The sequence below is a fragment of the Triturus cristatus genome, chromosome 3_2 (assembly GCF_964204655.1).
Source record: "Triturus cristatus chromosome 3_2, aTriCri1.1, whole genome shotgun sequence".
NCBI classification, from domain to species: Eukaryota; Metazoa; Chordata; class Amphibia; order Caudata; family Salamandridae; genus Triturus; species Triturus cristatus.
Genome location: NC_140584.1, coordinates 1,156,868,880 through 1,156,881,704, shown reverse-complemented (window position 1 = coordinate 1,156,881,704; position 12,825 = coordinate 1,156,868,880). Strand labels below are relative to the sequence as shown.

At 44.8% G+C, this 12,825-nt stretch overlaps 1 protein-coding gene across 2 annotated transcripts in view; it reads left to right on the top strand.

The window, feature by feature from the left end:
* The window catches only part of LOC146859316 (E3 ubiquitin-protein ligase TRIM39-like), a 149,555-nt gene that overhangs the window by 105,884 nt on the left and 30,846 nt on the right, over nucleotides 1-12,825 (top strand). The window contains exon 6 of one of the 2 annotated variants that reach the window (XM_085649984.1): nucleotides 8,367-8,393. The exons of the other annotated variant lie outside the window; for it this stretch is intronic. Coding sequence (XP_085506110.1) covers nucleotides 8,367-8,393 — 27 coding nt within the window. The remainder of the gene's footprint in view (nucleotides 1-8,366; nucleotides 8,394-12,825) is intronic. 2 annotated transcript variants of the gene reach the window in all.

The window sequence follows — 12,825 nt, the reverse complement described above, 5'->3', positions numbered from 1 at the left end:
AGGCACCGTTAGCCGCGCAGGGAGTAGGACAAAGTTCATGGATACAGATGCGGGCTCGGACTGGAGCTTTCAGAGGCAGAAGGCAGGAAAAGGCTTGATGGCAGAATTCAGGGCCTACTCGCCTGAACTGTAAAACGTGGAAAGTGAACCACATAAAGTCGGTGGCCTTTCATACTTAGGAATGGAATATCCGACTCATTCATGGCAGATCTGAAAGAGGACATGTTGACGGTGGACGCACATGTATTTGCGTCTTCATAACTGGAACTGGAGGGAACATACATGTACTTGTAGCATGTACATGGAGCCGTTGGGGTCTAAGATAGGGGACATAACTGATCATAAAATTCATATTTCCTCAAGTCACTGGGCCAGATTTTCAAAAAAGGCACGCAACACAGCGCAGCCCCCAAAGAGCCTGCGCTACGTTCCATTGCGTGACAAGGAGGGAGAAGGAGAGTGTCATATTCACAGAGATATGGCTCTTTCCTCCTCTCTCCCTAGTGCCGGCACTGATTTCAGTGCTGTGCGCCAGGCACACACCTTGGTACCATAGTGGTAGGGAGCGTGCCTGAGTCTATCATAGGTTTTGTACAGGAACGGTACCCTTCCTGTACAAAATACTTTGCCTAGACAAGTTTCAACACTTTTCTCACATTGTATGTGTGCTGCACAGAGCAGCACACATGCTAAGTCGGAAAAGAAAGTAGAAATCAAAACATTTCTCCTGATAACGCCTCCTTTGAAGTGGCATTAACTTTTGGCGCTAAAACCTGTCTACAATTGTTTATAGGTAGGGTTTTGCATCAAAATGAAGGATGTGAACGCCCATGTTCCACCCATGTAACACCCCCTTGGCGCTAAATTACGCAAAGCAGTGCTCGCTCTGCTTTGCGTTACTTTCAGGGTACTTTCCAGCGCAAAACAAGTTTTGCAGTATATTAGGAAAAAAAACATTTTGTGCTGGTTTACTTCACTTTTGTGACGCTAACTCTGCGCAAAAGGTTTGTAAATCTACTCCTCAGTTTGTGAGATTATAATTTCGGATGAGGGATGCATCCCGAGTTTGGTGGGTGCTGTGCGTTCCCTGCTCACGTGCAGAGGTGGGAGAGCCACTGAATTTCCTCCAGTAGAAACTAATGCCTGTGGCACGACTGACATTGGACTGATGAGTCACAGGGATGGTCGCCCAACCCATGTTAGCTCGCAAAAACAATGCTGATTGGCCCTGTCTAGCACCTACATCATCGCCTGGATACACTCACGGGTGACAAGCAGGACAATTCGGCCATGGCAGCGAACACAAGCGCTGGCCCCAACATGCAGTAGGAAATCCCTTGCGTTGCCCTCTGTCAGGGAAATGAAGGTGAGGGCCTTTGATTACCTCGAGGGCCACCCATAGGGCTAGAAATGAGAACTCAAGTCTAGCAAAACAAGCATTGGCATAGCCAATAGGTCTCGCTTTTGGGACCTTCTATGTATTTAGTTATGCAGTACAATATCCTTGGTGCAACCACATCAACTGTTGCGTGGCTAAACGCTTATAAGGCCCCAAAGGTGAGACCTATTGGCTATGCCAATGCTTGGTGTGGTTGTATGTGTGGTTGTGTGTTGTGTGTGTGTGTGTGGTTGTGTGTGTGTAGTTGAGTGTGTGTGGTTGTGTGTGTGTTTGTGGTTGTGTGTGTGTATGGTTGTTGGTTGTTTGTGTGGTTGTGTGTGTGTGTGGTTGTGGGTGTGGGTGTGGTTGTGGATGTGGGTGGGTGGTTGTGTGTGTGGTTGTGTGTGTGTGGTTGTGTGTGTGGTGGTATGTGTGGTTGTGTGTGGTTGTGTGTGTGGTTGGGTGTGTGGTTGTGTGTGTGTGTGTGTGTGGTTGTGTGCGTGGTTGTGTGTGTGGTTGTGTGTGTGGTTGTGTGGTTGTGTGTGTGGTTGTGTGTGTGGTTGTATGTGTGGTGGTGTGTGTGGTTGTACGTGTGTGTGGTTGTGTGTGCGTGGTTGTGTGTGTGTGTGGTTGTGTGTGTGTGTTTGTGTGTATTTTGTGTGGTTGTGTGTGTGGTTGTATGTGTGGTTGTGTGTGTGGGGTTGTGTTTGTGTGTGTGTATGTGTGATTGTGTGGTTGTGTGTGTGGTTGTGCGTGTGGTTGTAGTTGTGTGTGTGGTTGTGGCTGTGTGTGTGGTTGTGTGTGTGACAGTAATACTAAAAGCATCTCAAAATAAAGGAACACAAACATCGAGTTTGTGGAAAGAGAAAGCACGTTGTAAGTCAAACGGGCGCAGCAAAGCATTAACACAACAACAAAACAAACAAGATCACTTAGCGAAGACTGAGTGCTGATAATGGATACACACAGCCCATCATCTTAAGAGTTCGATTGCAGCCAATATGCACTCATACCTGCCCCCTCCTTGTGAGTTGCACCCCATATTTCATGAGTTGTAACTGCTGCACCCACCGTAGCGCTTTGAGATCTAAAGCGCTACATAGGTCTAATCGACTAACCAGTCACCAACATGCTGTGCTTGTAAAGAGAATGTGCTAAAAGTGTCCAGCTTCCTCATCATGTCCTCATGAAAGCACCAACGAAAGGACTCCCTGAATGGCGCAACGGACATGAAGCAGCCGCTGCAATCAGAAATAAACACTGTGAACGTTGTCCAGTTTCACAGTAACATTTCCTTAATGTTCTTTAAGTCACAAAACAGTAATACTAAAAGCATCTCAAAATAAAGGAACACAAACATCAAGTTTGTGGAAAGAGAAAGCACATTATAAGTCAAACGAGTGCAGCAAAGCATTAACACATGTTCTTTGATGTTCTTTGAACGAGAACATCAAAGGGGCGCCGCGAAAGTGATCGCGTGCGAAAGTGAAAGTGATCGCGGGCGCTTAATGAGCATGACAAGGTTTGCCAGCCTCTGCTCCTAAGCGTGCGCCCGCGCACATGCACTGTAGCTCTAGGCTGGCCATGGTAGCATTTTTTTGAGCCCTCACAAAAAGTCTCGCCAGACCAGCGCATGCGCTGGGTTAGGCGAGACCTAAAAAACTATTATGGGTTGAGGCTTGAACATCCCATGTCATTGTAAATAGAAAGCACACATCTAGAGTGGATTCCTTGTACTTGTCACAATATGTGCTCACTCTTCAGATAGTTTCTTTTTAACAATTCCAGTTTCATCAATTGTTGTCTTTTTCTATGATTTCTTCAATTTGCCATAAGCTTGTACAAATATCACAACCAGTTACGCCTTTGTTTTCATACCGTGATCTTCTGCACAGTCTTAGAAACGTTGATGTAGGCAAATGATGATGGATAAGCAGGTGTAGTTGTTTTTAATGAGGCCTGTGCGCCCTGTTCTTGCAAAGTATAGTCTGAAAATGCATTTCATTTAACAAATTAACCATTGAGAATTTTGTAATTTCCTGGTCTTCAGATTTTTTTGTTGGTTTCAATTTGTGACTTGTCTCGATTTCAAACTTATGTGCTAGAAACAGAATTGTGAGGATAGTGTGTCCATTGCCCTAAGGAGTTATACCCCTCTTTAGTGTTTTTTGCTGATACTTGCTGTCATAGCAATACTTTCACCTATGGTTGAAAGAAATGTTCTTTAATGCTGCACTCTTCACACTGATGGATTGTTGTGTGTTTTCAGTCTTCCCTTGTGTTTTCTAAATTTCAGGGCCCTACTCCACCATAATATCATACTTGCATCACAAGGATAGTCTTTTTTGAAAACTAGTTTTCCTCGCTTCCCAAATAACATCACTCTGGCAAAAGTGAAACCAATCAGCACCATTCTCCCAAGTGAATCCCTGGTTGGGGATCGCACCAGGGTAATGATTTCAAAGCAGGATTCGGCCCACTAGGCACCAGGAAAGGCAACTGTGGAGGGAGTGCCCCCCTCCCGCTCGTCAGCCTACCTAAACAATATTTTTGCCCTGTGGGAGAGATTTGAGGGTTACCGCGAAACAGCCCTGAGGGCGACAAGACAACCCCTTGAAATATAATTTAAAAAACAGAAGGGGTGGGGGCAGAAAGATGTAGCTTTCGGGTTTACGATTGATATTTCACATCTGTTTCCACCACCAACTGAAAATTGATAAAAACCAACAAAAAACAAACAAAAATAGAGTACCACTTAGAAGAATGCAAAAACTGTGGGATTTTATTTTTTTTACAACCCTGCTCACCCCTGAAAGCTGGGAAGGTGGTGAACTTAGCATACCAAGCTTTTTGTTGATGTGCGTCAAACATCACAAAAGGGCTCAGTGCTGAGGCTGGAAAAGCCTCAGTAGCTAAAGGGTTTTAATGCTATACTCACAAAACAGAATTTATGAAATCTTGTATCTAATTTTGATCTCTGTCTTTTCCTCCTATTTCTGTTCTGTTTTTATTACGATTTTCAAAAATGTTATTTTATGTCCCAAAACATTTTTAGGTCTCGCCTGATCCAGCGCTTGCGCTGATCTGGCCGAGACATTTTGTATACAGGCTTTTCAAAGTGCTGCCGTGGCCTAAAGGTACAGTGCACGTGAACGTGCACGCGCGCAGCGCCATGTGTCTTTCCTCCGTAGCACGCACGCGATCGTAATCGCGATCACTTTCAATTTCGCGGCCGCGTCACTTTCGCTCCGCGTTGCCTGCGGGTGCCATCCCGTGCTGCTTGCACAGTCATGGAGGCGGGTGAACAGGCCGGTATACTTAGCCTGGGCAGGCCGTAGCTGTACAGGAAGTGCACAGAGCACCTAGCACCTTCACCCAGGCAGCAGCAGACCCTTTGCTGCTCGAAATCGAGAAGAGACAGTGGCCCGAGCTCCTCCTCTGTGAGCCGAGGGGAGAAAACACGCAGTAGCAGCCACTTCACAGATGTGTGCCACAGCCTCATGCCCTCTCCCGCGGCTCTGTTGTGCCTTCTGCCCACATCTCTGAATAAAACAATAAGAAATACGGCCTACTGTGGAAACAGCCCACCCAGAAATGAAGCAACAAAGGGGCGAAAACTCACGTAAGTTTAAAATTGTTCGGTCTGAGCGGGGGGGGGTAACGCCGAGGGAGATGTTACTTTAAATCAGGGCGCCGGGTTTACCGAATTATGTAACTGCGTGGCTTATGTAACTTTATTAGTAATCCTCACTGGAAGGCGGGGAACTGGACATTTATCTTTTTAAAACGGCCGTTTTCCCCCTCTGGTTATTGCGATCCCCGCTTCCTCTAAACCCGGAAGCGGACGTCTCAGATGAGGCCCTTGGAGATCAGGAAGAGGTCACGTGACCGGTCAAGGCAATGTCATGTCACGCGAGACTCAACAATACCTGTGTTTTTTTCGGACCTTGCAATAAAGTCATAATATATTGCTCTGACTGCGGCAGTTTACATTTTACAGAATTTTTGTCTTATTAAAAAGTTGAAAAGCGGGACATCTTGAGTAAAGGAAAGAGACCAGAGTTGTGATCCCTATAAGCGCAGTGTGCTGTTTTAGATCCCTTAAAACAAAACGTGTACTCCTTTAAAGATGGAAGAGGTCCCTCTTGTGTTTAGACCGTTTTACAACTGCCGTTTTACTGGACACTGAACAAAATGAGTGGTCAATCGTGTTGGTCGTATATCCCAGTTTTCATTTAGGCTCTATCGCCCATCGTCCTTGCCGTCCAGGCCTGACATTTTATAAGTAGAGAGCACGCACACACTTATTGATGATGTACCAAAAGTAATCCTTCACAGGAGTTATTGATTCAGTGCCACTGGGTCACAGCGTTTTCTAAGCTCTTAAATTTCCCGATTCTATGTGGGGGTAGATTATCCCGTCCAGGGTTTTTTTACGTTGCATTCTGATCCGGTTATGAATAAAAGTCTGAAAGTCACAGAACACTGAGAGCAAATCTGGACTGAAGAGCTCATAGCCAATGGGAATAGGGAAACCCAGAGTCTCTCAAAAATGAGCTGAAGTAAAACTACAGCTCACAGAATACACCACACCATACGTGAAGAATATACCACACTTCTATGAAAGGGCAGTTTCGTTAACACAGAGGCATCTGCCAACTCTACTCTTTAGTGCCACCCACCCTTTTTCTTTCCTCATAATGCACTTGGCAGGTCGTCCTGTCCCAGGGGTTACTGAACACAGCGTGGACGGTGATGGGTGCCTGGGTAAGGTAGACACCTTACATTGGATATTATTCAGCCTGTGGTCCACGATTTGACGAGCATCTATATCTTCCTAGCTGATGAATACTTTGACATACATACGCTGAGATCATTACTCTATAATTTAGAACTCAAATTGAGATACGTTCACCACAATTTAATAGTTGTTTTTTTCAATGCAAGGGAAAAAAATCAGCCAGTAAATTCCCTTTTGGTGTCGTTATTGTGTGTTGTCACTGTGTTCCTCTTGGTCAACTCACTGTGCAAAATGCATTTTAACGGGAGTTTGTGATTATCCGAAATACAAAACAACATTATCAGCTCTGTTGTGTCTCAAGCTTTATTGGTCCTCCTGTGAGTAACTCGTCCAGAACTTTATAGTTTGCCTTTCCTTTGTAATCCTGTAATGTAAAAATGTTTATTCTGCCCAACACGACGTACAGCGTGGACAGTCAGTCCCCTTCAACTATTGACTCTGTTACATTCGAGTGTCTGCATTTTTCATATTCACCTAAAAGTAAATGGACTTGAGTGCCATTGCTTGTGGTCAAATGCTTTACTTCTTTCCATTTTAAATGGTTTTTTTGTCATGCTTGTGTGTTTGAACTATGTTTTCAGGTTATAGTAAATGAAAACTAATGGTACCTTTTTGTGCCAATAAAATCGTAATTCCCTGTGATATGCATTCAAACTAACAAAGGTTTCTATGCCTGTTTTAAGTACACCTCTCATAGGAAGCAAGCATATACAATGTTCTATTAAAATGACATGCAATGGTTCATTTGTTTTTCATCATCAACATTTTTTGCAAGTATAGCGCCACCATGTTTAGGCAGTGGTAGGTTTTGTTTTATTTTAGTGGCATAAGTTTGCAACAATTGTTTAAAAGAAAAAAACAATGCACCAACTTGCAAAGCCCAGATTGATTGGCTTTGTCAATGGTTGTTAGTTGCATAAGATAAATAAGCAGCAACTATGGCTTGTATATAATATTGAAAAAGCTTCCACTGAAAGCCCTGGTCACACCAAGGCGATGTTGCTGCTCCTGAGTTTCAAAAAGAAAAGGGAAATCCAGAGAGAAAATGACTCTCTTTATAGGATTTCCCTTCCTCCTACAACACTCACCAGGCATGACGTCATGCCGTAACTTCTCCACTGGTGACAAGTGAGCTGTGTGAGCAGCACACATCGATGTGACTGCTGTCTGCACAGACTGCCTGTGCCAGGGCACAAACCAGAGCCCGATAGAGACCCGTTTTGAGGCCCCCTTTAAACAAGCATTGGCATAGCCAATAGGTATCGCTTTTGGGACCTTATAAGAATTTAGTTATGCAGCACAATATCCTTGGTGCAACAACATCAACTAAATGAAGATGCCTTGAAATTCTATATTTTTCTTGTCTTGTTCGCTTCTGTTCAAAGACAGAGGTCAACTATGTCTTCTAACAAATTGCTGCTTACTTTTTAACTTGGGGTTTGTTTTGCAGTGAAAGAAAGAAAAGCAAAGTGAAATAAATGACAGTCTTGACCCATGGGATAAAGGCAGTGTCAAAGGATGTCATTATTATTTTTGTAATGTACAGGGAAACGTAAATACCTGTAAAAATGAACAGCACACGTTGCAACAACTGTGGAGTCGACGGACTCATGGTTACGCACCTGCGCGCTACGAGAGGTACTAGACCTGATACGATTTTAGTAGCTTACACAGCAACCCCACACATTTTCCTACTCCCTGCTGACGAGAGGCAACTACCTCGAAACACGTGTCCAGGGATGGCACACGCCACGCATACTTGCATTCACACTCGAGCATAGGTGTATCCGCCGACGCTGACCTTCAGGGACCATTTTCATTGGGGAAACACGCCTGGTAGGTGTAGCAGTGTGCGACCAATCTGGTTTCACGTTGCAACAAGCATTTGCAATGCAATAGGTCTCGCATTTATGCGAGTTTGAGCTATTGACGTTGCAAATGACAATGCCTTTTATTTATGTTTTAAAAACAAAAATAAAAGGCATTGTCATTTGCAATGTCAATAGCTCAAACTCGCGTAAATGCGAGACCTATTGCATTGCAAATGCTTGTTAACATTGTTTTGCCTTTTCAAGGATAGACAACATGAAAAAGTAAAGCACTTCGAGAAATATGATTAAATAACTGTGAGCACTTCATTTATGATTACTTTAGGCTAATTATCACAATTTTCCCCATTTTTTCCAGAATGGAAAGACGCGCGGAGATTTGCAGGTAACTACGTTTTCACAGAGGTACCTTGCTTTGCTCGAAATGTTGAACAGAGTTTATGAACATTCACTGGATGTAATGTAATGCATTGACGTTTATGTAGTGTACCTTACCCGTTGTGAGGCAATAAGCGCTTAAGAGGTGTTTTATAGAGAGATAATTAACTAAATGATCAAAGGCCAGAGATGTAGCTCTGTCTGGGATGGAAGCAAACTATCTAAAAGAAAAAGTTACCTATCTTCGCTAACGTTTTCTGGTGGATACTCTATCTACCTGCAGATTACTCACCTTTTGCATATCCCATGTGTCAGACTGAACCAGGAATTCTTCCAAGACTCTCCACGCCGGCAGGGGATACCTGTTTCACTTCGGCACCGAAAGCGGTCCAATGTGATGTCACTGGACCTATAAAGCACCCCCACTGGCACACTGTTTTCAGTTTCCCATCCATATTTTAAGTATCTTAGGAGAATGAGTCGTTGAGGAACGTACAGGTAGACAGAGTTTCCACAAGAAAGATAGTTAGCGAAGGTACATAACTTTCTTCTGATTGATACTTCTACATGCAGATTCTTAAACCTTTTTAAAAAAATTCCACAAGCCGTAGCCAACCTGGAACTGGGCTCATGGTGGCTATACCAAGAAATCCTTTTGCACTTCCAAGACCAAGTAATGCTTTGCAAAAGTGTGGAGAACGGCCCAGGTTGCCACCTTGCAGATTTCGGCAACCAAGACTTCCCTTGCACAGGCTGAGGTGAAAGATGTCATTCTGGTGGAGTGAGCCCTAGTGCTGTCCAGTGGTTCCTTATGAGCAAAGGCGTAGCAAATAAAATGGTCCATTGTGATAAAGGTCTCTTCTAGACTTCCTTACCCTTATTCTTGCCCACATACCAGATAAACAGTTGGTCATAACGTATGTACTCCTTGGATTCTGTTAATGTAGAAGCTCACCTCTCTCTTGGGTCTAGTCTGTGAAGCCTATCCTTGTCTTTTGTAGGATGTGAGGGAGGAAATAGGGTTGGCGTACCTGGGCCACCTTGAGGGTGGAGGCCAGGTTCTACCATACAGAGCAAAATCCAGACCATAATGGGCTGGGTTGCTCCCTAGGGTGGCTCCTCCATTAGGGTTGATAGATTGGCCAGTGGTGTAACATTAGCCCACGCAGCCCCTGCGGTGTGGGGCTGCTCCTGGGGGCCCCCCTGGCTTTGGCCTGAGAGATCCTGACTGGATCCTGAGTTTGGGGGGCGCCCTCCATGTACATTGCAGGGGGTCCCTCAAGTTTCGTTTAGCCACTAGGATTGGACTAGGTGAAAGGACATAACCACCTTAGGCAGGAACGCAGCCCTGGTTCTGAGAAACAGCTCGTCAGGAAATAAAGTAATGGATTGAGGCTTAACACTTAATGCCTGAAACTCATTCATGCTCACACATCTTGTTGATGTGATGGCAATACGAAACTGTGTTTTGAAAGTAAGCAGTCACAAGTGGAAACTGTGCAAACACTCTAACATGGGGCACATTAAAAATGTAAGCATGAGATTCAGGTCCCATTGTGGCATTATGAATGGTATTGGAAAAAACCTGTTGGTAAAACCCTTCAAAAACCACATAACTATAGGATTTTTGAAGAGGAATGGTTGTTCAGGGAGTCTAAGAGAAAGGCCAACAAGTAGCTCTTGACTGCGCCTACTGAACACCCCTGTTATGCTAGTGACAGAGCAAAACGTATGATGTCCGATAAGTGGGTATGCAGGGGGCCTGCTGTGCACCTCTAAACAACCCTACTCCATCTCCTAGAGTATACCGTTTTGGTGGAATATCCGCAGGCACATAAGATAACATGCACCACTTCAGGAGAAGGCATCTAGGCATGAAGGTGAAGGCTCTGCAACAGCGAGAGGAGGTCTACCCTGTGAGGGATCAGGAGACAGGGTGGGGGACAAAGGGAGAAGTGCATCAGGTCCACATACCAAACCCTTTGTAGCCAGTCAAGAGCTATCACAATAGCCTGGGTCCGGCAGAGGTGGATCTTCCTCAGGGCTTGAAGAATCAAGGTTGTGGGAGGTAATGCGTAGTGAAGCTAAAGGTTCACTTCAAGTGAAATGATTTCCCCTGTGTTCCCTGCAATAGATAATGGAGGGATCAGAATTTTGCGCAGTGAGCACAGTTCAGAGCGGCAAAGGCTTTCATCAGAGGAGTGCCCCATAAGCTGAAGACATGTTGGACTACCCCTGGGTGAAGACGCCACTCATGGTCGGCATGATGACACCCACCAAGACTGTCCACTCGAACATTCTGTACACCGACAATGTGATTGGCTACAAACAAAATGTGATGATCCTGCTCCCATGGCCAGAGCCGCAGACCTTCCCAAGAGAGAAGATGTGACACTACACCCCCCTGCTTGTTTATGTGTCATATCACGGTGGTGTTGCCCATCAAGATCTGGACATACTGACCGCTATGGGAAGTTCTCCTCTGATGTCTGATCTCCAGATTCTCCAGGTGAGTTCCCCACATGAGAGAGGAAAGATCTGTGGTGACTGCTGTCACTGCCTGCGAAGGTGTGAGTGGCTTCCCTTGAATCGGATTGTCTTCCACACTCCATCACCTCTCATCCGCAGCTGTGTCCCTTGAGATCCAAATGGAACTCTAAAGATCACCACCATGTTGGAACCGGTGCCTGCAGAGACACTACTGGAAGGCCCTCATGTGCCAGCGTGCGTGAGTAACCAACAGAAAGCAGTAAGCAACTAGATTTAGGAGAGATAAGACCAACAAGACTGGGAAGCTTAAGATCTGCTCTGAACAGTGGCGGCTGGCGACATTTGAAAGTGGTAAGGTGTAAAAATGAGTATGACTTTTATGAGCAAACGGCATCAGCAAACTTGATGGACAAACGTGGGGTCCAAGGTGGGTCCTACTCCTGATAAAAAATTGAAAAAAGATGGGCAAATGGTGCATTTGACAACAAATTAATTTCGTGATGAAGCAAGGCTTATTAAGCATATAGTCTCAAAATATTAAACACATTAAAAAGTGCTCCATATCTTACTGCAATTATATGTTAAACAGTTACTGTAATGTGCAAATTGGATAGCGTGACAACTTCAGCCCTTTAAAGAGTCTGCTTGCCCAGTGTCTTGCACTGCATGCGGCATCAACTTTGGAAGAAAATGCTCTAACCAGGCTTCGGGAGCACCCACAGCTGCTGGTTGCAATCAGTCTTGTACAAATATGTGCAGACAGGTCTTTAAGTGGGAATTGATGAAAAAAACAGAGCGCTCTCCCAAAGGGAATATGTCAAATACATTTCTGATTCCCATAGTGTGCCATCCAATCTGTATTTTGGTTTCTCTCTGAGATGTAATTGCATCCATAAATATAACATAACATCTGACATACACCTAAAACCTCTCAGTGTGACTGGCTTTGTAAATGGTTGTTAGCTGTTTAAGATAAATGAGTCACAACAATGATAGTGTCACATGTCTTGAAAGCCACATACTTCTTCCCTCAGCTCTGAGTCAATGTACAAAAGGCAACTACGATTTTTGGAACACAGGCCAACAGATATAATATTCTTAACAACATTCTGTGACAAGAAATGTAGGATTTTTCAAGTTTCAAAACCACACGTAAGTATACGGTTTCATCAGGAAATGTTGCATGACCTCTGAACCGGTAATGATGTCACAGGGAATCACAACACATCACAAGACATGAGATCTAGACATATGTTGAGAAAATGACTGTGTGGCTTCTAACCCAAATTACATCATGAGAAATAAAGAACATTAAACAAATAAGTGACCTTTGAATCCTGAGCCCCTTCTTAAAGTCACCAAATACATCTCTCCATCAACAAGCATACCAATGCATTGGTGGCAGTCAGTAACCTCAGCAGCCACTTAAGGTTAAGAGATAACTCTGTGCCACTAAGGACGCAATGCTCCAATCCTGGACTTTTATTTTACAATTGAAAAAAATGTACCTTACCGGGTCCCGCGCCGGCTCCGCTTCTGTCCGGGTCCCGTGTTCAGCAGTAACAGGAAGCAGGCATCCTCCCTCCCCTCCCCTAAGCCAATCACAACGCTGCAATGGCAGCGTTGTGATTGGTGTGGACAGCGCCGACCAAACAGTTAGGGCCCACAACGTGGGCAAGCCACTCCCCCTGCCCTCGAGCAGGACCGCCCATCCGCCCTCCCCCAACCAGACATACCATTCTGCTTTATCGCAACGCGAGAAGAAGAAACATACAATGGTATTTAAAATACCATTTTATGTTTCTGCTTCTCGACAGCTTGAAAGCAGTGGGGTGACGCTCCTCCGCCCTAATGGAGGAGCCACCCTAGGAAGCAACCCAGTCCGTTATGGTCTGGATTTTGCTCTGTATGGTTGAACCTGGCCTCCACCCTCTAGGTGGCCCAGGTAC